Genomic DNA, 25038 nt, shown 5'->3' on the forward strand with positions numbered 1-25038 from the left:
GTGCGCCGCCGCTTCCGGGGCCGCCGGGGCCGCGGTCACCACGGCGACGGCGGCGGCGGCAGCATGGCGGGGGCGGCCGTGCTGCCCGTGGCCGTGTTCGGCTGCCGGCCGCGGGTGGCCGGCGGTGTCTGCTTCTTGGAGGAGCGGGTGGTGCTGCACGCCGCGGGGGCGGGCTGCCTGCGGCTGCACCTCGAGCACAAGTGGCACAACTTCATCTCAGGTGGCACCGACCCCGGTCCCAACCCTGATCCCGGCCCCGATCGCGGCCCGCCCTGACCGCTCTGCTCCCTGCAGGCACGGAGAAGAGCCGGGGCGTTCAGGCGCTGGCCGTCAGCACCAGCCGGCGGTTCCTGGCGCTGTCGGAGGCGGCGGGGGAGCAGCCGGTGCTGGCGGTCTATGAGCTGGCGGCGGAGCGGGCGCGGCGGCGGAGGGTGCTGGCCGCCGCCGAGCTGCCGGCGCGGCAGGTGGTGTCCCTCGCCTTCTCCCCCGACAGCCAGTTCCTGGCGGCCGCCACGGCCCCCCCCGAGGGACACCTCACCTTCTGGCTGTGGGAGAAGCAGCAGCTGGCGGCGTCCGTCCGCGTCCCGGCCGCGGGCGATGGCCCCTGCCAGGTAACGGCTCCACCTCCGCCTGCTTCCAAAACTTCCAAACCCGGGCTGTGCCGGCGTCTCGGCGGCTCATTATGAACACTCCCGTTCACAGTTGACTGGTTCTTCGGGAGCATACTTCACGTTTCAAAACGGTGCATAAAAGGATCAAACTTTAGTTCAACAAGTAGCAGGTGCGAGGTTGGACATACGTTCATCCTTCAGGACATGTGCACAGTGCATTTTCCCGTTGCCACATGGCTTTTATCCAGGGCAAAAGGAGGAGAGGGCTCCACACTGTAGATTTCATAGTTTTTCTGACCTCTCTTGCCATCTGCTGTTGGCCACCCTCAGCAACAGGACACTAGGCTAAATAAAGTTTTGCATTGACCCATAATGGACATTCTCACATTTGTATCTGTTGTATCACATGAGATTCTCTTATATCACATGAGATCTATGTTACGGGGCCAGTACAACAGGCCAGTGAGTGTGCAATGTGCCCCTCATATCCCTGCAAAAGCATACACTAAATATGTTGGCTGTGCTCCGTAGTTGCAACACACTTCTTGGAAGTTCTCAGTGCACCTTTTCCTTCCTGCAGTTTTCTGTGTGTCTTCTGGTCCCGCTTTTCAGGAAGCTTGCTACTGGAAAAACTTGCTAATAGTAGTAAAGAGGTATTTTGGCCTTCCTTTTGTAATTTAATTTTGATAGACACACTTTTGAAAGGTGAAAAACTGCAATATGTAGTTGTGATGGTTAATTCTTGGTCTCTTTGGTATTCCTGTGTGTTTCTATGAACCACCTTCCTTTGTTTGTTTTCCTGTATCTGGTATAGAAAGTCTTCAGAACAGGTATAATACTTGCATATTTTTGAACATAGTTGAAAAAAATACTTCGTCTCTTTTTTGTTCCGTAGGTGAGCTTTAATCCTCAAGACAATACCCAGGTTTGTATCACTGGAAATGGCTTTTTTAAACTTTTCAAGTATAGTGAAGGATATTTAAAGCAGATGAATTTACAAAGGGGAGAGCCAGAAAACTACTTGTGCCATGCCTGGCTGTCCGAGGAGGAAGTTATATGTGGCACTGATAAAGGCAAACTTAGCTTGTTTGAAACTGGACGGCTGCACTGGGAAATGAGTTTGGAGTACAGAAAACCACCCAAGGAACTAAAAGAAGTTACAACAACAAAAGAATATGAGAGGTAAATCTGTTAAATATTATTAGTAACAGTTCCATGCTTTTGCCTGCAGATGAGTTACTTCCTTCTTGTCCAGTTTATGATGTTGACTGCTGCCTAGCCTTTTTTGATTTGTGCTTCTTTATTTTTAGGTCTTTATGTATTTCCTAATTGCATTTCTGGTGTTTCTAGTGGCCTGGCCTTTGAAGATAATGGTTTACAACAGCATTCTCTGCCTCAAATATCTGCAGTTGCAGCATATTCCAAAGGGTTTGCATGTTCACCTAGCCCAGGAGTTGTTCTTCTGTTTGAGAAGAACGAGGAAAAGGAGGGCTATGAGGAGAGTCAAGAAGTCTGGGTAAGGAGGAAACAAGCTTTTCTAAGCAATTATTCAGCGGAGCCTTGTTTAGAGAACTGTGAGTGCTTCTGATTCAGTTATTAATAATAGCACATTGCTAAATTGCATTGTAAGCATTAGCTAACTGTCCTGGTGATGTCGAAAGGAGTTGCCAAAGGTCACACTGAAAGTCAGTGATTGATGACCTTTTGCAAGGTAGTTATGTATGCTCCCTTCCCACATGTAAAATGTGCTTTGGGGCTGCTAAACTTCAGGAAACCTTTAAGAAACTTTTATTTGTGGAGGCTTTTGAGACTAAGAAGTAGCTTACATCAGTTTTGAAGAACTAGGCTGCTTGGTTTTTTTCCAAGAAGAAGCTCTTCTCCCCTCAGGTATTTATTACAGCTGTCATGAGACTGGTGCACTCTTACTCTTAAATAATCCTTCTAACTGTTCTATAGCAAACTGTATGCATTGATTTACTGCAATCCCTGGATAAGAACATTAATGAGCTGGTCAAGACTTCATATTCTGGTTCTAAAAGGTCAGATCTTCCCTATGCATGGGACCCTCTAATAAGACTTATCTACCTTAATGATACATTACAAAGAACTGTTTTTCTGAAATCACAATTTTTAGGCAGTCCTCATTCTGACACTTGTTAGTTTTTGTCTTGATATTTTTCTACTACCATTTTAATTCTTGTTTAGTGCAGTACTTCAGATTACTGCTGAAATGTCTTCTGATGTTCTCTGATATAACATTTCATCCGTAATGTTATAGATACTGTTAGGTTGTCCTCTTGTCCTCTATTTCCTGCCTTGTAGTAGTTATGTGCTATTAAATATCCAAGCTGTCTTGCTGATATTATGTATGTGTTTATTAGAGGAGCATTACAAGGAAAGTTTGTGTGTGTGCATGCCTACTACCAAAACATGGAAACCTGGCACAACCCACAGGATGCCTTTCTTGTGCAGCTTCCTCAGGACCTGTTCAGCACTGAGCCAAAAAAGTCAGGCAGACAGGACATTACATGTATATGCTTCAGCCCCTCTGAGGAAACGATGGTCGTTAGCACAAATAAAAATCAGCTCTACATGTTTACCATGTTCTCCACCAAACTTATAAGGGTAAGTGCAGTTCACATTCACAGCTTTCATGCCCAGTATTGTAACGACGGAGGCTACTCAGTGTTGTTTTCTATGATGCATGCTCATAAAATCCTTCAAATGAACCCTTAAAGCTCAAGATATGAAGAAGTGCTGGGTGTGCATCTCTGAGAGTGGTATTTCTGTAGACCCTTGCTCAAGCATCCCCCCATGTGAATACCTGATGCTATTCAGCAGAATGATAGAGGACACTTAAGACCATTTAAGGGTGCCTGTCACTGCTGAACCACTTCACTGAGGCTTGAACTGAGATATCCTCAATGTAACTATAGTGCTTTGTGCTCCACTGTAATATGCAGAAACTTTAATGCAATGGTAAAGCTGGAACAGCCATGGGAATCTCATTTGACTGTAAAATGATAGTTGTTGAAGTCTTAGCTAGAAGTGAAACCTCTTTGTGAAATACACACACAATAAAAAACCTTCCCTACTCTGTAGGAGTTAAATAATACAAAGACAAGTGAAAAATGTATTATCATGAAATAGACTTACATGGAATTGAGCACCTAACCTGTGTACAGGCATATGGAAAGATCTTCACAGGAAGAGGGCTTGTAGCTAGGGGTCCTGTTTCCACATGCAGCCTAAAATTTTATTGGTGCTTCACTTCCAGCATGTGGTAGCTAGACATCCTGGTGAAGTTTTCTATCACTCAGCGCTTGACATTTTTTAAATATCTGCATGACCAGAAGGTGTTAACTGAATTCTTGCAGGTTTATTTATTTATCTAACTTGCCTTTTTTTACATACATACAATATGCTCTCACTGCTCTGCCCTGCACCACTTTTCCTGATGATTAATTATAAACTTAAAACTAACACAGTTAGGTTTTTAACATTGTTATGTTCAGACCAGTGCAGTGAAAGGATTAAGGGGTTCCCTCAAATCTATTCTACAACTGTACGCAAAGACCCATGATAGATTATTTTTATCTGACTTACTGCCTGCAATGAAATATTTGTGATTTCCTTATGTTCTCATTCCTTCTCAGGAGAAGACATCTTATTTTGCATATATGAATTTCTCATTGCATTCTAATTCAATCACTGGTCTGGACATGTGTACTTGGAAACCCATTCTTGCTACGTGTTCCCTGGATAGATCTGTTCGCATCTGGAATTACAAGACGAAGTAACGAGTTGTTTGGATTTGTTATTACCTCTCACTTTTTTGTATATTGTGTTTAGCAGGCAACAGCAGCAATTTCATATGAATGAGAGTGTTGTTCTGGTAAAATTCTTGTGTGGTGTGGGATGTAAATGGTATTACTGACATGATTTGGGGAGTGTGAATATGCAGTGCCTTTAGAACAGGTGCCAAAAGAATACAAACCTTTTTATATTAAGCTATTTTTGTGTCAGACTTCTTGTGTTTTGGAAAAAACTCTTCAGGAAAGTTCCATTCAGCTTTGTCTTATGATACTGTTGTCCCATCTCCTTCTTCTTAGCCATAGTTCTTAAGAAAAATTACTCCAGCTGTTGAGGTTCCCTGGAGAGAAAAACAAATCTCAAGAGATGTTTGTGTAGGATTGCAATCAGCAATTCATTTGCCTTCTTCATTGTATTCCAGTACACAAGGATTTGCTCTTGCACCTTCCACACTTCTCTGTGAATCAGAAGGTCAAATTTACTTTTGTTTCCTGTAACATCTGTGTGATGATTACTTAACTGAATAACAACACACTTCCTTAAGGACAAGGCAGAGTCAGACTGTAGCTGCAGATGTCCTTGCTGGGCCAGATAATGTCCTGTCAGGTGTGCAATCGGGAGTTTGTCCTATTCCATACTGCTCAATGGTTTTCTCTTTCAGCACTTTGGAGCTGTGTAAGGAGTATCAGGAGGAAGCATACACAGTATCACTTCATCCCACTGGCCTTTTCTGTTTGGTTGGGTTTTTTGACAAACTACGATTCATAAGTCTGCTGTACGAGGACATGCGTATTTTCAAGGAGTTTGCTGTGAAAAAATGTAGAGAGGTAAGGAGTGGTACAAAAATGAAATTGGGCAGTTATGGGGAGCAGAGTGGTGAAGAACGTGACAGAAAACAGAAACTTCTCCAATATATCCTCGTAGGATATAGGATATCCTATATCAAAGCATCGAGAAATGGATTCTGACTATTGGAGAACGGGCCCAGAGGCTTATGTGTAACTGTGGACTTGGGAAGCAGCAGAAGGGATAATTTGCTCAGAAATACTCAAAAACTGAATTTTACAGGGCAAAGCATTGATTAAGAAAACTATAAGTGGCTAATTATGTCATGGAGTTTTCTTTTCATGTAACAATTTGATATTAAAGGATGTAATTGAAATTCAATGCAGGAATGTTTTTATCCATTCCATCTACAGTAATGGGTGGTTATGTTCTTTTTGTAGTGCTCATTCAGTAATGGAGGCCATCTTTTTGCTGCAGTTAATGGAAATGTGATTCAAATTTATTCCAGCATCACCTTTGAGAATGTTACTAATCTGAAAGGACATACTGGGAAGGTTAGTAAACAAATCTTATACAGTACAACTTATTAACATATTAACTAGTTGATAATATGCACTTTGAATAGGTAAAGTACAATTTTGGATCTTGAAATTGCCCCAAAAAGTAACAACAGAAATAGAAAACCCCATTTTCTTTGGTCAGAAGGCAAAGTGTTCATGCACTAGATACATCTGAAAAGTCTGTCCTTAAACTGGAGGTGAAGGATTGGCAGCTGGCTGAACAAAATAAAATATCCCAGTAATAAATTACAAAAATAAAATCTACTCAGTATTGCAATGAACTTTTTCCTGACAGTGTGTTCATAAAGTAGTTCTTACTGTTGTTTTTTTTAATGCTAAAATAGAATTGGTTGAGAAACATCTAGAGGTTTTGCAGTAAGACTTTGAAGTATGATTCTGAAGTTGTCACAGATTTACCAGTACAGTGACTCCATGCTGTATATCTATAACCTACACATCAAGCTCCTTGGTGTGTTTTGCTTTTGCAGGTTCATGCAATTAAATGGAGTGCAGATGACACTAAATTTGTCTCCTGTGACACACATGGTGCTGTGTATGAGTGGAACTTGTTGACAGGTAAAAAGGAGTCAGAATGTGTGCTCAAGACCTGCATCTACAGCAGCATTTCCCTGACTTATGATGCCAAAATTATCTTTGCTGTTGGATCTGACCAAACTCTCAAAGAGATTTCGGAGTCTTCGGTGAGCTAACAAGCACTCTGGATTTTGTTAAATTCTCTGGGGAGGGTACTGGTGCTTTGGTTTCCTTAGCATCCATTTGGTAAATAGGAATCGGTCTGGTTCTGAGAGCTATGATATTTACTGACAGTTTTGTGTTCTTATGTCCTTTACAATGAAACCTGAGATTTTGTTGTAGTTTTATATTTTTGTAATTTTACTTGGATTTACCTAGAAATTTTCTAATCCAGTTAACAAACTAAATAGGCAATATGGTATCAACTGTTCTGCTGAAATACAAGTGTATCACATCTACCACTGTATCTACAAGCCTTTTTCTTTCAGAAAAGTAGTAAATTGTATGTAATAACCATTACATCTTTCAGATCACACCAGCTTGGCTTGAAATTTTAATACTGCATATCTATAATAAATACAGAAGTTTTATATCTAAATATTTCTTTTAAATCTTTTTTTTTTTTTAATGTATAAAGCTTGATACTAATTACTGTTCAGGCTATACTTCTATAGGCATATAGATTCTTTTAACTGCATCATTTGCTGCAGGCAGAGGTATAACAATTACTCATGCAATGCATAATCAAATACTTAATGTAATGTGAGGGTTTTGTGTGGTGGTTTGTGTTGTTGGTTTATTTTTTAGATCCAGCAAGAAGTGCCTGCTTATGATGTTGTTTATACGACTGTCGCTGTCTCTCGTTCCGGGAGCATGATATTTGTTGGTACATCCCTGGGGACAATTCGAGCTATGAAGTACCCATTAACTCTGAAGAAGGGTTTCAATGAGTACCAGGCCCATGCAGGTGCTGTTACAAAGGTAGCACAGAGTTCTTTCTTTTCCCTGTGGTACCAGCTGCACACAGCTCCTTTAGGGCTGATTCTCCTTCCCAATTCATAGCATAATACATTAAAATTAAGGCTGAGTCTGCACATGGAGAATGAATATTGCAGTATTCATAGTAGTCCTGTCTCTAGATATGTCAGGGAATAAGCTGTTGGCTAAAAATTGGCTTGCACCAGGTTACAAAACATGGCATATTGGATGAAGAACTTTGATACAGCTCCTTGTGGAAAGAGGAAGGTAATTTTGTCATAGAATTGTTTAGGTTGGAAAAGAGCTTTTAGATCATCAAATCCAACAGTTCACCCAGCACTGCCAAGTCCGCACTAAACCATGTTCCCAAGCACCACATCTACACGTCTCTTAAATGCCTCCAGGGATGGTGACTCCACCACTTTCACTTGTAGATGGGCATCACATTTGCCCATTCCCAGACAGCTGAGACTTCCCTAGTGAGCCAGTACTGCTGCCAAATGACTGAAAGGGCTTGGTGAGCACTTCTGCCAGCTCCCTCAGTGTGCTTTGGTAGGTCCCCATGCTCCAGGAAGCCACATGTTCTGTGTTTTTAAAACTGGTCATAATTTTGGCGTTTTAAGTATCACTGTCAAGTACAGCACCTTGACTTATCCTTGCACAGTCCAACATTAGAATACGAACTTCAGTTACTGTAACTCCACTTTCACCTCATTTGCAAGCTGCATCATCTCCCAGGTACTCTATGCCAGATCAGGCAGCCACAGGAGGTCTGGAGGAGGTGACAGCAGTTATTACTAGATAGTTCTTGGTGAGCCTAGTTGTAGTTTCAAAAGAAAAAATTTAGCCACCTGTTGCTCATGCAACTTCTCAAAGAAAAACTCTAGAGACCTTTGGAATTGTAATATAAATTGCCTGTCTGAGCTGTAATTGTCTAGAAGGTCTTTTCTGTTTCAGGTTTTTAAAAATCTTCTCTGGCTTTGAGACCAGAAGCAGATCCAGTGTCTACACATATTCTTTCCCTTCCCTTTGTTGTTTCAACCAAGGTGGAACAGAAGTAGAGGATATAATCAAAATGTTGGTAGTGGGGCTATGTTACTATTTCAGCTGTTGACTTTCTGTGGTAGAAATGAAGGGAGTATGTGGGTGGGGAGAAAAATGTGGTGTAAAATAAAACCATGTCTCCATTCTTCAATGTCTCATCTATTATTTTGTTGTCTCTTCCTTCTAAGATGACAATAACAAATGATGACCAATTTCTACTGACTGCTTCAGAGGATGGCTGTATATTTATCTGGAAAGTGCATGATAAAGAAGGTGGGGGACTGAAAGGGGAACAGGAACTTCAGTATGCTGAGGAAGTGTTGATCATGAGATCAGATATAGACGAGAAGGTAGGAGGAGCAACTCGCAAACATCAGCCATAGGATTTCTGTGAACTGCATTTGCATGATGCTTGTTACCAGCCAGTCCTATATGGCTTGCATGGCTTTGGTCAAAGAGGTTACAGCAAGTTGCTGCAGCAGCTTGTCAATATGCAAGCAGCATTATACAAACAGGGAGTGTGGAGAAAGGTTTAGACTTTTCTCTAATACTTTCCCCAGTCTCTTGAAAACACTTTTAATGGAGTAGAGAAGTAAGAAGATGCATTTTTATAAACTGTCTTGTAAGATAGCAAAGGAACCTTACTTCTGGAACTTCTTGGTCTGTCTGAAGATTCTCTGTAAAGGCTGTTGTTCATAAATACATGCACGTAAATAAAACATCCTTAACAAGCTGTTGCCAAGGGCAAATATTCTCTCTCTTAAAACTGTTTTCTTGTCCATGTCCTAACAGACTCAGGCAATACTAGACCTGCAGATTTGTGTGAAAGATCTGCAGACAGAAAGTGATTACGAGCTACGTCTCAAGGACATGTACTGTGAAGGAAAAATAAAAGCATTGGAAGAGAATTTCGCTCAGGAAGTAGACTCCCTTAAAACCAAACACCAGGTATGATTCATATTGCAGAACCAAATACTAAGATATCTTTCACTGAAGAGTTGAACTCAAGCTTGCATTACATATATAGAAATGCCATACAGCATCTGAAGTTATTCCTTTCCAGTAAAGATGTTCTTGATATTTGTAAAGCATGGAAGTACCTTTGAGTCAAGTATCTTATAGGTACAAGGGGATGCAAGAATTGTCCTAGGTGGCCTGTAAGTATCTTCACATAAAAACAGCACAGTAAATACTGCCTGAGACTGAGGATCAGTAATAGAAATGGGACTGTGCCTTAAAAGCTCCTTTGTGTATAAGGTTGCCTTAATGCTGCCTTCTTCATGTCCTGTCTGCTTAGAACTTTTTAAGAACATCTGCTGAGGTTTCTTGTATATTTTTTGAAAATAAAAATATATTTTGAAAATAAAATATATTCCCTGGATGTCTTCTGTTTGTGTGCTTATTGACTTCTTTGTGGTTGTGAAGCAGGACTCCCCTGAAAAGCAAAGGCTGTGATAATTCTTCCCAGCATCTTATTTGTCTGTGTCTGATAATGCTATTCTGTCCATCTGTCTGGAGCACACACTGGATTTCTGACCTGTAATTTGTTATATTTCTGGACTTCTTTTAGATGTAGAAGGCAAGGGATCCAGTAGTAATTTCTCTATCAGTAAAACAACTTGAAGTAAGAGATTATATACACATGATTCAATCCTGTCAACCTCATGTTCTTTTTGAGCTTTTGGGTGAATATTGTCCTGTTCTGGTGATTTTTTAGTGTTTATTTTGTTGAGTTGTGCATAGTCCCTTCAAGCAGTATTTCTGTTTGACTCCACATAAAAGAGTTCAGTATGAAAGCTTGCCAAGTTACTTATTAGTTGTAATATTTTACAGGCTTGTAATTTTGAAGTGCTCTTTTTATGCCTTTCTTGTCTTTTGGCCCTACAGTTGCTCTAGCCGGTTTTTGATAGTTATTTTTTGAGGAGGTTTAATTATTCATTTTAATGTTTTCTTCAAGTATTTTTTCAGACTCTTTGGCTTATCTCACCGTGGTTTTTTCATCTAAATAACCTGAGTTTCAACCTTTCTATTTTTCCTCTCTTTTGTAGAACCTAACCTTGTACAAGAAAGCCATTTCAATTCTTGTGGATCCCTCTACCTCTGTTTTATCTCTGCTGGTTTTTTTCTGAGGTTTTCAGGTCTTCTGATAAGTAGTGCTTAGCTATAAAGTTATAATAATCTCAGCTACACTGAAAATTCTTTAGACTTGTTGATTATTGCAAGCAAGTGCCTTTGAAGGTGAATAAAAGTTCTCTAGGCAGGCAAATGGTACTTCCTGTCCAAGTATCAGTACATGTTAGGATTAAACTAAATGACAGCTTTAGACTTGGGGCTAACCTTTCTGGTTGTATCCATCAGACAAATGGAATATTTCTGCTTATGCAAGACCCATGCAGTTGTTACAAGAAGAAAGTGAAAATATTGTAACTGTGTTACAATTCCTAGCTTCTCTGGAAAATTTCTCAGCTGTTTTCTTGCTCCAGTTCTTTGTGCTTTTGTAGAAGGTTAAGTAATTTGTAGTGGCAGTCTGACATTCCAAGCAAATGGCATTCAAAATTCACTCATGCTCAGCTTTATGTCATACTATGCAAATGTCAGCATTTTAGGACCTCAAGGTTGCTTCAAGTGAGACAGGGAGCAGCTTGAACTTTAATATCTGGACAATAATTTATGGAACCACAAATTCTCCTCAAGCAGACATACATAAAGGAGTGGAGGCTTTTGTCACTCACAAACTTTTCTTGTTAGATTAGGATCAGTACCCTGTATTATATGAACTTTGTTTGCTGCTTTTCCTTAGTTTTCATTAGCTTAACTTGTCAAATCAAACTAATATCTGGGAAAACTTGTTTTAGTGACATACGGTATCTCAGTTTTGGTGAGAGATTTCACACATATTTCTGTTGTGTATGTATTCCTCACCAGGGGCAAGCACACAAACATTTTGGACATTACTTTGCCTAGTTTCAAATTAAAATATATTTTTCTTTTTTTTTTTTTCCCCAGATTTTACAGGAAGAGAAAGAAAAACAGGAGCTACAACACCAGGTTCAACTGTCTGAGCTGATGGATCAACAGGCTAGGGAGGTGCAACGGCTAGGTTAGACTCTAACAAGTGTTTGTAGCTAGAAACAGGGGAAATGCTTTATTGATAGCAAATGATGTGACAGGGAGGCATTACTAGAGTAAAGGTATAAAGAAAAACGAATGTATGTCATGTAGGTATTTGGTGCAGACCAAATGGTTGTCTAAACTGCACCACACACGTGTGACGATGAGAACATGCACATGGGCCCTGTATCTTAGAGGTTTGGTTCTTGAGATTAGTAATTTCTTCATTTTGTTAATAGCTCACTGTGCAAGAACAGTGCAGTCATTCAGTTCAGCAAGGAGGTGCACACAGCCTGGAGAAAACCTGGATTACAAATTCCAGATTTGTAATCAAGATAAAAATACTGCAAATTAGTACCAAAGAGCAAGTCCCCCCCATAAATGAGTCCACTGCCAACTCATACTTTGTAGCAGTTGAGCTTATACAGCTCTGCCATGGTTGTCATCCCAAGGAAATGCCTAAATCAGTTGTCAATTATGTATGGCTACAGAGTCTAAAGCCCCTGTATATCTGATGAAGAAAGTGATGAAATACTTCTGCTTGTAATTTATTGCAACCAGCTGCCAAAAAGACAGTAAAGAATAAGACAGCCGCAGAAGGATAGGATTCATCCCTCTTTTCTATTAGTTTTATCCATTCCATGTTTCCTGTTAACAGAATCTGACAGTAGTCAGAAACTCTTAATGGAAAATGAGAAATACCAGGAGCTGCAGGTGAAATCCCAGAATATGGAGGAGGAATACGAGAAACAATTGCACAATTTGGAGGAAAGCAAAAGCAAGGCTGTGGCAGAGTTAAAAGAACATTATGAGAAAAAACTTAAAGATAAAGCTGTTCTGCTGGAAGAGGTAGGAGGCTTGATTTGTCGTTTGATTTGTTGACCAAGTTTATCTTCAACTGTGATAAAATATTCCCTAGGACAGGAGAGGCTGGCATCTTCCATGCAAACCCTAATCTGCTTGTAACCATGGGAAAATATTTTCACAGGTAGAATAGTAAAAAGGAAGACCCAGCTGAGTCACCAACTTTTCAGGGTTTCATACCTTGAGTAACTTGCTAAGATTAATATCCTTGGGCTTTCTCAACTTCATCTCCATTTCTCCTACATCCCAGAATTCCTGTTTATTAATGTGACTTAGATGATACATTTACTGTAATTCAAGAAAGAAAGATTCAATCATGTTGTTCTAGTGAAGAGATAACATTTTGAAAATGGTGAATTACATTCCTGAGCCCTTGAGGTTCTTACCTGCATAATTTGGGGAACAAAGATAAATGTCCTGAATACTTCAAAAATTCCTGTGGTCAAAGACTTGGCTTGACAAATGCCAGCCAGATAACTGATACTTACATATTTAGAGTCAGTAAATCCTATCACCATTACTGTTTGCAGCCCTGTGTTGCAATACCAATTTGAAGAGAATGTAAGAAGAGAGGCATACAGAGACTGAGGCAAACCCAGGTGTTTATTGGTCCTAATGCATCAGAAACAGCAATTTTAAAAGATCCTAAGTGATACTGGTTTGTTCTGCAGCCAGAACAAGTTTGCTGATGTTAGTATCTGGGCCAGATTCCTAACTTGAAGCATTCAAGTCTTAAGAATTATATATTAAAAAAAAATTTTAAAAAAGGAGAACTTTTAATGTGTATGTTATCAGTTTCTAAAGTTACTTTAATCCACTAAGAAGTTATCTTAGATGATATTGCTGCAATTGAATATTCCACTAAATATAGATTCTCCAAGAAGAAACACAGGTACAAATAACCTTTTATTTCTCTCCTTTATTGGTCTCTTACTATTGCCTTCTCTAAGTTTTGTTTTCCTTAACTCCAGGCAAAGAAGAATATGAAGAAGCAGATTCAAGCACAAGAAGAAATGGAGAAACAAATTTATGAAGATGCAGACAAAGAAATCTTGGAAATCAAAGACAAGTATGAGAGAGAGCTCTTGGAAGAAAAGGAGTCCAACATACAACTGAAAGGAGAAATAGGAGTCTTGAATAAAAGGGTATCTTTTATTCTGTGCTAGTATCAGACCTGCACAAGAAGACCTGTAACTGAGGATTGAATGTGATTAATGGCATGTCAATTTATTCCATTAATCTAGTCTGTAAATATGTGGCATTTCATATGAGAACAGTAGCCCATTCTTAGATTAGTTTGAGTGTTTAGAATATTTGGACAGAAGAAGAAGCTGTCTGCTGATTGTATTGATGATATGATTAGAGATAGATGATAAAGGAGGTGTGTTTTTATTAGTACACTTTGTCTTATCTACATAGTTTTAAACTATAAATAATACTGTTCATCCTATGACAGGAAAGAAACAAACCTTTTGATTTTTCTAAGATCTAATGCTTTGCTTTATTAGTAAAATCCTTATACTGTTTCATTTGATGCAATAATTCCCATGTTTTGTTTGCATAATCATTTTTTATTGGCTTTACTAGGATTTTTAAGGAGGCATAAAATCTTTTACCTCTTTTACTGTCTGGGTATTACATTTGCCTAAGGATGTTAGAGGGACATTTTTTCTTTTTCATTTTCTTCAGTGTTTATCTGGAGACAGGGAGGTTCTCTTCATACCCTCTGCTATCATGGTACTGTCTTTAGCTTCTTTGTCTTTTAGACCTCAGGAATTTCTTCCTGTGTCCTTACAGTTTGTCCAGCACCATTCATTGGTTCCAAGTTTCTTGGCTTCACAGATCTTAGTACTAAGGCAGGGATTTTGAGGGTACCCAAGAGCTATGAACTGGGCACCCTTCCAGTCTTCTGTCTTTAGAGATGTATGGCAAATGTTCACCTTATAAGAATTTTCCATGGATTGAGTGTTATTTGCAGGTGATGCTCAGATATAATATCCATACCCTTCTTGCTTCTGGATGCAATTTCCTTGCTTCCTTGTAGTGCAGTAGGTATTCTTGTCAAAATATACAGAAAAAGCAAAAATGGATATTCAACCCCCTTTTGAGTTACAGGCATTTAACTGATGTGATGCTCCTTCATCATATCTTAGTTTGATATCCTTTGTCCCACACCACAAGGTATCCCACAGAATAGGATGGCCAGGTTGTGCACAGCTTTTGGAGACTGTGAAGTTCTTACTTGTTTGCCTCTCTAGTTGAACAGCCTACAGAAAGAGCTCAAGGACCGAAACAGGGATATTGAGGAAATGAGACTGGAACAGCAGAAGCTGCAAGACATCATTAAATCACTGGAGAAGGAAATCACGGCACTAAAGACAGAGGTTAAAGAGAGAACAGACACTATCCTAGAGAAGGTGAGAAACTGGACAATTTGATGAGGTCAAAATCACCTCCCTTAATGAAATAGAGATATTTATGTTAATAGTATTTGTTGTGGCAGTATCACGTGACTGGAAACTCAGTTTCAGCTTAAGGAATTTGTGATCTCCAGTTTGGGATTTCGGTATTTAATTGGCATTCTAAGCTTTTCTTGGAGAGCTCAAGTTCAGGATGTTGACTTTCTCATCCCCTGTTCTGGGATCTGTAGATGGTTCAGCATTATTTCCTCCCTCCCATCTAATCTGTAGATTTGCAGCTGAAGTTCAGTCTTCCACAAGATCTGTGACTGCTGGTTTTGCCTTTTCCATGTTTGTGCCTTGTCCTAGAGATCTGTTTGAGAGTGCTGGGTCTGATTTGGATCTCTGTACCCATTTCTTCCAGGAGAAGCATATATATGATCTAAAAATGAAAAATCAGGAACTGCAAAATTTCAAGTTTGTGCTGAGTTACAGAATAGAGGAGTTTAAGAAGCAAATAGAGTCACGTGAAAATCATATTGAGACAATGAAGAAACAGATCGATGAGGTGAGTAACGCTCTCATTTGGCCTCTGCTACTAAGCCCATTGTCTGAATACGAAGATGACCCAACAAGTCGATGAAAGATTCCACCCTGTTTGTTCCTTGACTTCATTCAAAGATACACAGTACTGATTCAATATCCTTGCAGCTAATAAAAATATCTGCACACAATAGCTATTTCATTTTCTATCACGTGCTACCAGTAATCAACACAGTTCCTGTATGTAATTCTAGATTTTGCTTAAAAATAGATCTTATCCTTATGTGGTTGCCCTCCATGTGCCCTGAAGCATTTGTAAGATACTGCTTTTATTGATCTGGTGGAAGAGAGTAAATTTCTTCTCTCAGAAATGTTGCAGATTTATGCAAACATAACTCTGCTTAGGGGTTAGGTACATAGACAAATTATATTAATCAGTTGATACATGGGAAATTTGAATGTATTCATACTTAGCATGCAGAAAATTCATTGAGGGAACTTATTTATGATAGAAACTTGCTATGATCTCTGCACAGATGTATCCTTAGCTCAGCCAAACTAGGACTATGGTGACATAGTCTTTTAAATAAAATTCAAACTAATGAACAATTTGTATGTACTCCAGACTAGCAAGATGAAATCCCTGTTGTCTTTTCTGGTCACCATCTTGTGCCATAAGTAAATGCGGTAGTACCCTTCTTGGTTTTTTCCTGTGTGTTCTACATATGTACCCATAGTTTTCAATCCATTTGTTTCTTTTCAGTATCAGGTTCTAGTTATTGTTGCCCTTACTCTTTCCAGTATTTACTGTTCATTTCCATCTCATCCATTTTTATTCAGATGGAACAGTAGAGCTCCAGTTCAGCTCAAGGAAATGAAGGGGCATCACATAATTTAAATCACTGTGACTCAGCAGGGATTTGCACATTCATTCGTGTGGTTTCTGTATATTCTGACAGAGGGCAGTGTTGTTACAAAACTGACTTTTCTCATATTGTCATTCAACCTGAAGGGGGATCTATTCCCTCAAGTCTGTATTTCCAGTTTCTGGTTTTCCTGTTATGTGTTATTTTTTCACGTCTCCTTTTAGCCTTGATTTCCTCCTCCTGCTTCCTTTCAGATGGAGGATGAGCTGGAACAATTCCGCAAGGAGAGCACAGAGCTGAAGATGAACATCACACAACTGCAACAGAAACAGAAAGCAACTGCTCGTGAGGTGCACAGAGAGATGGAGAAGGTATGGGGTACCCCCATCATGCAGGTCCCACAGAATGACATTGGTGGAGACAGAACACTGGTGAAGCATTCATCTGAGCAAACAGTTACTTCAAGGGTGCTGTGTCCAAGGACCAAGAGAGCCTCTGGTCAGTGGGGACAAAGAAAGAAAACTCCCAAGCCTGCAACCAGCTTAGATCGTTCATATTAAAAAAAAAAATCCAGTTATTTATGTGTCAACACACATTGTCCTGAGTTTAACAGAACAGTGAGGCAAATGCTGAACTACTTGTTCCTGGCCAAGCCTAAAATCTGGGGACGCTTGGCCTAAACAGGAGCAGCATGTAAGATACCACCTAGGCATTAGTTGGATGATATAAAGGATGGTCTCATTAATGGAGGAGTCAAGGACCCCTTGTTTGACAACATATCAGACACGAGGGAGGAAAAGGGAGTGCAGGTGAAGGTGGAGGAGCTTAGCAGGCAGTGCATGAGTGAGGAAGTAGGTAGAGAGGCCTGGCAGAAACCAAGAGAGAATGAGAAGGCAATCTTGATGTGAAATCAGCAAGCTGTGCATGTGTCTGATATGTTTTGTCCCTTGCCTTCTCTTCTTAACTGTTAGTGTGTTGTTTCTAAATAAGAAGGTAGGACAGCATTTGGACACTGCTCTCAGGCACATGATGTGGCTCCTGGGAATGTCCTGTGTAGGGCTGAGTTGGACTCAATGATCCTGGTGGGTCTCTTCCAACTCAGCATACTCTATGATTCTGTGTTTGGGAAAGGACAGTGGGTGATAGCATAACGAGCCACTGGTTTTCAGATGTCATCTCTGGATGCTGGCACTGATATTACCTAGTGCAAGTATCTTGGCTTATTATTACTGCTAAAATCTATTCAACATAGATTCAACTGCTACTGCTATTCAACATGTAGTGCTCACATCCCCAGTGAGTTTTTAATTAATTTTTTTTTAATGAAATGGAAGGAAGTATATGAGAGTTTACACCAGTTCCACTAGACTTTCTAGAAAATTGCACATGATGGAGTGTTCTGATGAACCAAGTAAGAATGTGACTACATCATTCTTGCAGAAGCAAAATATGGAAACCCTCATCAAACGATTTAAGTCAGATCTTCATAATTGTGTGAGCTTCATTGATGATTCCAAAAAAATGAAAGATCGTATCCGTGAACTCTACACCAAGTACGTGCATCAATCAGACCTGGTGAGTCAGGACCTTTGCCTTCTCCTTGTCCATGCTTTGTCTGGTGGTGTAATTACTGAGGCAACATGCTGTGCCCTCTCAGGTGGAGGTTCAAGCAGTAAATGCAGATTTGCAGCAGCAGTACGAGAAACAGCAAGAGTATCACGAGAGGAATTTGGCAGTTTTAAGGAAGAGGGTGATGAAGGATAAGGAAATGCAGCACACTGCTTACATGCGCATCTTGCAGGTAAAAAGCCTTTCCTTGTGGTATGGAGGGGGAACAAAGGAAGTGGCTGCACAAAAGAGACTTTAGTAACCTTGCTGTTATGGTTTCTTAGGACTTTGAAATAGTTTTGGTTGGCTTTCGTTTCAGACATTCCTACATTTTTCAAGTGCCTCCATTAAATTTTCTGAACAAAAAGAGCAAGATCTCTGAAGTCAGAAATGGCTGCTGTTTTGTGGATCCTTTTCTTTATCTCCCACTCCCTAAGAGGAGATGGGGAACTTCCATTGCATGGATGTTTTTAAGGAAATTACTGTACTTATTTTTTATTTCAAACAGTATTTGTAGTTGCCATCATAGTCAATTTGCCCTTGTTTGGGTGTCAAGCTGTATCTGCTATGTGGTAATGTTCAGGAATTAATTTTGGAGGGGGAAAAAAAAAATTGTCCACATAGTCTCATGCCTACTGGTCTGAATTCAGAAGAACTTTTTGCTTTTCACATCCAAATTTTTCAAGGAAGTTCAGAAATACATGGGGGATATGTCTATTTGGACTAAGATCTCTTGTTCAGAATCCTTGTAATCTCATGACTGCTGGGGTCAAAGATCCAATTTGTTTTCATCTGAAGTGGGAGGACCTAGAGCCCCACAGCAGACATCCTAGGAGGACAGCTTTTCTAGTCTCTTCTTACTATGATCTCCTCCTGCTCAGTCAGCATTTCCTTTTCCCCTCACTAGCCCTTTCTCCATTGTTACTTTATTATGCTTCCTCAGGATCATTAAATCTCAGTCCCCTCCTAAGTCATCTCTTGTTTGCTATTTAGTCATAATTTGCTTCTTCAGGGCTAGACAGCAGCAATCTTCTTCCCTGCCTCATTTTAATTTTTTTACTCTTTCTGTGAGTTAGCTGTTTCCTTTGGCACAAAAGGAGATAGCTTCAGAAAATAACCTGAAGATTTTCCTTGCTGGAATAGGGTGACAGATGGTGTTCATAATGATAATACTTGATGTCTTGGATCAGTAAGCCTAACATGAAATGATGATTAAAACCAAATTAATAAAACATCTGGAAGATGAAGATATCAAAGACTCTAACCAGCCTGGTTTCTTCAAAGAAAAAGCAGTTCTCTGAAGTCCAGTAGATTAATGAGATTTTTACAGCCAGCAGGAATTATCATGGTCTTCCAGTCTTTCACAGGGGGCTTTTAAGACTGGACAAAGTTCTGTCAGGATTTGCTTTGAAAAAGCAAATGACATCTTGACAGTCTTCTAGCTCTGTATTTTTATTATTCCTCAGTTGTGCTTACATTTTCAGAGCTATTCCTTCCTCTCTGGGAGATTATTCATAGGTACACTCCACTAGTGACTGCTGCAACAGATGATTAGAACTGTCAAGATAATTTTAATTATTTTTACCAATTGACAAGTCGCCTGTAATTCAACTATTAGTTTTTCCTCCAGCATTCTGTATTGGTAATGGTTTCTTTGGATACATAAAACCAGAGACACTGAATAACCTTGAAGTAGTGCTGCTTAAACTGAAGCCCATATAGGATGAAGTTTCTATATGTCCTACCTGTCTCTGACAGTCAGCACTGTAGTGACTTCCTAGGCTGTAGATGGCATCCATGTCATGTGCCATTGTACCTGATGGCCTCATCATCCATGCATTTGATCAGTCCTTTTTCTGAAACAATTAGTTCTTTGCCACAACATCCCATGACAATGAGTTTTCCCATGAACATTTATTTTAATCCATTCTGTGACATTGCATTGCAGTGCAAGCATTCTGTCAGAATGCAAATATTGAATTAAAGGCTAATCTGTCTGGAGAGAAGGCCTCTTCAGAAAAATATTATCAGTGTCAACCAACAGCCTTTTAGCACCAAGCAAACCAAACAAGACATTTCTACATAGCCCAGATTGCCTCATACAAGATACTCTGTATTATATTTTCTGATAGACCAAAAGCAAGATCTTCATTTGATAGCAGCAGGCAATCACTTGGACCGAACCTATGAAGGTGCTCATGACTAAAGTACACCTAAATGGAAATGCTGTGCCCTATCCCTGAAAGCTGGTCAAAAGAAAATTACCTTGACTGATTACTGGAAGTTACCTTCTTCATGTGTTCTTTCAAGATCAAGCTCTGGAATAAATGCATAGAGTCAAATGTCATCTGTATTTAAAGGCTTGAATTAAACAAGTCAGACTCAACAAAATATTACAGTTCCAGAGCTGCCTGAGCACACCAACTCCTGCTGCATTTATAGTCCAGCATAACCACTGCAAGAGCGACTCTTCCTGCCCAACAAGTTCAGATCTTAATGAATCTGCCACTCTTCCTCCAGTCAGTGATTTTCAGCTGAGGAGGAAGTAAAGCACAGCTGCTGTACTTGCCTTAGTGTGAAGTATTGATAATCTTGCCACACACGTGCCCTGAGCTATTGCTGCCAACCTGAACTCCTTGAGTGCAGCCACATACAGAGAGGTGCAGTGAGCTTTGTACTTTGCTATTGACCAGTCTGCAGTTGTGTGGTGCCAATACTTTTACAAGCATACTTGAAGGAACTGAGTCATATGCTTTTGCACAATCTTTTATGGCAACATAATTATCTCTGTCAGCCAAAATTATCATTAAAACAAAAGTAAAAACAAGATTTGAAGACACCTTTTTCATGGAAATATTTCATTAATCCTTGTTCTTATCTCCTGTTGTTTTAGTGGGTTCCCTACTGCTTGAGACAGGTATTATGTGAGGTACCCTAAGCATGCCTTTTTGCCATCTTTTTAAAATATTGCTACATATGATGAAGTTTCAGGGGTTGGAATGGTGCTGTGTTCCAAAAGTTCTAAAAAAACCACCACGGGTAGCTGAAATAGCTATTCTTAGTTCAACTATGATGGCAGATGTTTAACATTTGCCTTAGTTATTGATGTGGTAAGGTATTCACTGTCTTGTAAGAGGTAAATACACAATTCCACTTCATTCCCTTGAATACAGAAAAAAAATATTTAGTTAAAGGTGCTCCTGTTTCTGAATCATGAGCAGCAGTTTTATCATCCTTCACTAGTATTAGCCCATACTGGTTTTGCTGAAGTCTTTGAACCTGTTGCAACAATGGGTAAATTACATTTACTGGCACTTTCACAGCTCTTCAGCAAGATGCTTCATGGTAGGCTACTAAAAACTTAGAGGATTGAACTTTTATGGGCTGAAAACCGGCTGAAAAAAGAAAAAAAGATGAATACATTGCTAACTTTTCCTTATAACAGCATGTTAGCAGTAGGTATCTCAAATCTCCAAATGCTTTATATATTTCTCAATTTGGAAGGAGTGTGGAAAAGTGATGTCTGTCAGAACTAATGAGGAGGGCCTTGAATAATTGCAAGGAGATAAAGATCATTTGAGTGAACAAATACATAGTGACAAATGAAAAGCAAAATAATACACACTGGAGGGAGAGATGGGAATTCTTCGCATTAATTCTGAATTAATTGGATCAATTTAGGAAGGCCCTGAGCTTCCCTTTGGACTTGGCAAGGAAGATGATACCTTGGAGTGCAGCTGAAGTCAGAAAAGCAAAACAAATAATAGTTTTTTGAGCTAACGTGGTTCGAATACTGTCATGTTCTGTGTCACATCTACTGTGGTCTCACCTGAAATGTTCTGTACTCTACTGACTGCCCAGCACCTTCTGCTTGTGATATTGATTCTATACTGTCCGGTGTCTTTCTCAAAGATATGAAGATACATATTGCTCAGCCAGATAGTACCTGTGCTTTTCCTTACAGAGCATGTTGTTTTTGCAGGAAAATGTGAGTCTGATTAAGGAAATCAATGACTTGCGGCAAGAACTAAGGGTGGCCCATGCCCAAGTGCACGACCTCCGGTCAGCACTGAAATTAAACAAGGACAAAAAGGCAATTGAAGACACAGGTGAATAGTTCTTGTATATTTTCCATATTGTCAGTACTCATTGCAGAAGCCCTTTTTGTCCTTGGTGAGCAATTCTATTACTGTCTGTGTTTCATTCTAGCTTGTCTGCCTGGTGGTACCTGTTATATTCTAACGTTAACTGTAGCAGCTGCTAATTCCTGCAGATTCTTACTGTTTAGATCTACTCCTTCAGCCCTGAAAGATGCCTTCCCTTGTTCATGCCAAAGAACTGTATGAGCTGGACCTTTGTTACAGTGCTAAGTCCTCTCTATTTTATATTCTAGCTCCCTCCAGTGAACTTCTGTCCAGCCCAGCTGTCCTAAGGTTGAATCCAGAGATGGAAAGTGAAAAAATCATAGAAATGCAGCAGCTAGAAATTCAATATCTGCGAGACCAAATCCAGGAGAAGGGACAAGTCGTGAACTGTCCAGGTTCAGTCTCTCTTGGTCAGAAATCTTCCTGAACTGAATCTGGAAAGACACCACAAGACAGAGCAACACTGATGTGGTTCAAGGATGCCTTATTATATCCTCCTGGCAAGATCAGAAATGCAACAGCATAGATTAGACTTACATGGTCCTACACTCTTCCAGTAGAAGCATTTGTGCAGCAATCAGTGTTCTGAACACTTCTTCTACTTTCCTGAAATCTGCCCTTTTCATGACTTGGGAGCCAAGAGAAAAAAAAAATTTGTGTTAGTGTAAAACTAATCTTTGTGCCTTCATGCTAGGTACTCATCTTTCTCTTGAAAACTAATGTGTCCTAATTCAGAAGAGCTGGTCAAACTGTAAGCCTTTTCTGCTAGAATTCTAGTTTGGTGTAATTGTGCTGCAAAATTCAACATCAGCCTTTTATTTTCCAGTATTAAATTGTCCATGTCCATACAAAGGACTGCTGCTCTTAAGACAGATGTCATTGTTATTCCAAGCAGGTATCCAGTCACAGATTAACAACCCTTGTGAGGGCAACCTTTGACTCAAGTACCCCCGGGCTAGAACCCTTGCTCAAGCATCTGCCTCCTGTCTAGAGATGTGTTGCCTCATCTGCTACAATAATTTCAGCAGGACAAAAAAAGTCAGCCCAGTTTCAGGCTCCCAAAATCTGGAATGAAGTTGAAATCTTATGTCATAACTCCTATAACTTTGATTAATTGATTTTTGTTTGTCTTTTTTCCAACATCCACAATCCCTTTAGTTCAGTTTTTCAGTGAAATTCTCCTAATAAGTCACTCTGCAAAGTACTCATACACAGAAAAAGGCAGGGAGTCATTTCTTTAATAATGAGGGGGGGAAATCCCCTATATTTTTCATCTTTTGTTGTCAGTGCATGGCACGCTGTCCCACTGAGGAGTATTTCACATATATCAGAAGTTTAAGCTACTGGTTGAGCATGGAATGATATGGTACTGTAACAGCCAGTACATCACTGGTTCATTTCCTATCCTGAATTGTGGAAAAGTGATGAGTGCTTTTATATAGTTCTAATAATACTATACAGAAGAAGGTGGTGCCAGGGCTGGGTAACATGTAAGCTGCATTGCCATCAGGAATACTAGACTCATTTCCAGGGTAATACCATGGCAAAATAGATGGTTCCGTGAGCTCCAATGACTTTGGAGATTTCAGCTGAGTGCTTTGTCCCTGAATGTGGAATTAAGTTTCTTTAGTCTATTTTTTTTTTTTCCATTTTGCATCTTTAAACTGTATGGAGCATAGGTTTCACAGGAGCAAAAGGAAGAAGTTAATAGTTTGTTAATGGGCTAGCTTTACACCCTTTCTTCCTCCTCCCCTCCCCATATAATCATCTTGATACTTCCTGTACAGAAAGAGGATGTAATTAATGTAATTAGTAAATATTTTAGAAACTAGTTCCCTCTAAAATTTTCAGGACACACCCATTTTAATTTGCTAGGCTCTGGTGTGGTATAATTTTCCCCTCTCTCTGTCAGGACAAATTGAGTGCTAGAATCATACAACACACTGTTTTAATAGTTGTGGTTTAGAGAACTGCAATCAACCTCTCTGAAAAAGAAGAATCTTTTCCTAATATGCATATACAGGTAGAAAATTATTTCTAAATGGTGACTGGTAAGCTTAAAAATATGCCCCTATGTCACTCTTGTTAGAAAAATTTTAAAGGCAATACAAAGCCTGTCAGATGAAGCCCAGATAGCTTCAGCTGCCAGACTAGGCTGAAGAGGATTTTGAACTTGATCTTAGTGGCTAACGGGCAGCTAAAACAGTGCTCATACAGGGGAGCATTAAACATCAGGCACAGCAGAGTGTTACAACTAAAGTTCATCAGACCTGCTCGAAGCAAAATAGATGTACAAGCCCCTCCTATACTGAGAAAATCAGACCAAGGTCAAACTTCCATGCATATACTCTATAAACGTTTTATAATTAAGTTGTAACTGGATTATGGTTTGTGTGCTAATGGTCTTCTAAATTCTCTCAGGGTGCAAAAACATTTTCCCCTTTCATTCTCTCTTGATTTGCATTGTTATGTTTCTCCTTTTGGTACCTCCCTAAAGGAGCTGGTAAGCATCTCATGCTCTTATAAATCTACAGCCCACTATTTGAAATGAGTGTATGGCTATCTGAATAAGGTTTCCCCTTAGATGATTTCTTTGCTAACTAGGCCAACTAAAAGACCAGGTTTTTCTGTATAGGGTCAAGCTCATTGTTCAAAGGTGTTTGTATAGTAAAACCCATCACATTCCATTTGGTTTTTTTATGTTTGGGACAACAACCTTTGGACTGATGATATTTTACAAGTCTCAAAAGATCTATCACATTTTTCTCAGACAAATTCCTGAAGCTGTCACACTATTTGGTTTCTATTTGATTAGCATATCCTAAGCTTCCCTTCTCATAGCCTGATAAAAAGCAAGCACGTGACTTAAAAACTGAGCCTCCCTTTCCATTAGCCAGGCAAGAGCTGTTGTTCAGTCCCATTCTCTTCTTCCTGCATTTCCCTGGAGATTTTCCAGCTGCTCGGACTAACGGTAATGATCCCTTCTGCTATCATGAAACCCAGCCAGAAAGGAGGGGACATTCCCCTACGAACTTCAACATTCCTGCTACTCCCTTTTTTAATTCTTCAACTCTCGAATGAATCCTTTTCTGTTTCCCTAATTCCTCTCAAAATTACTCTTTTTTTTTTTTCTCCAATGGACTACCAGGAAATATGCTCTTCTGCAGCATGGTAAA

General features: G+C 39.8%; 1 protein-coding gene across 2 annotated transcripts; it reads left to right on the forward strand.

The window, feature by feature from the left end:
* The first annotated feature begins 56 nt into the window (after positions 1-56).
* Positions 57-24986, forward strand: CFAP57 (cilia and flagella associated protein 57). 2 transcript variants are annotated; one of them, XM_048312886.1, is made up of 22 exons: positions 57-220; positions 295-611; positions 1507-1793; positions 1962-2127; positions 3084-3236; positions 4268-4407; positions 5086-5251; positions 5651-5764; positions 6259-6471; positions 7112-7285; positions 8515-8676; positions 9119-9274; positions 11333-11426; positions 12096-12286; positions 13273-13446; positions 14560-14718; positions 15125-15268; positions 16364-16480; positions 17550-17684; positions 17767-17910; positions 21700-21826; positions 22111-24985. In XM_048312886.1, the coding sequence occupies exons 1-22, from the start codon at positions 64-66 to the stop codon at positions 22287-22289; spliced, it is 3669 nt and encodes a 1222-aa protein (XP_048168843.1). In that variant the 5' UTR covers positions 57-63; the 3' UTR covers positions 22290-24985. The 2 variants fall into 2 exon arrangements, with proteins under 2 accessions (XP_048168843.1, XP_048168844.1); XM_048312887.1 differs by lacking the exon at positions 17767-17910 and having other exon boundaries at positions 22111-24986.
* The last annotated feature ends 52 nt before the right edge of the window (positions 24987-25038 follow it).

This window comes from Corvus hawaiiensis, chromosome 9 (assembly GCF_020740725.1).
Source record: "Corvus hawaiiensis isolate bCorHaw1 chromosome 9, bCorHaw1.pri.cur, whole genome shotgun sequence".
Classification (NCBI taxonomy): domain Eukaryota; kingdom Metazoa; phylum Chordata; class Aves; order Passeriformes; family Corvidae; genus Corvus; species Corvus hawaiiensis.

Excerpts from the sequence above, each read along its gene's own strand:
- CFAP57 (XM_048312886.1), top strand. The coding sequence starts at position 64 with ATGGCGGGGGCGGCCGTGCTGCCCGTGGCCGTGTTCGGCTGCCGGCCG. Across the intron at positions 4,408-5,085 it reads ATCTGGAATTACAAGACGAA|CACTTTGGAGCTGTGTAAGG; the intron begins GTAACGAGTTGT and ends TTTCTCTTTCAG. Across the intron at positions 13,447-14,559 it reads TAGGAGTCTTGAATAAAAGG|TTGAACAGCCTACAGAAAGA; the intron begins GTATCTTTTATT and ends TTGCCTCTCTAG.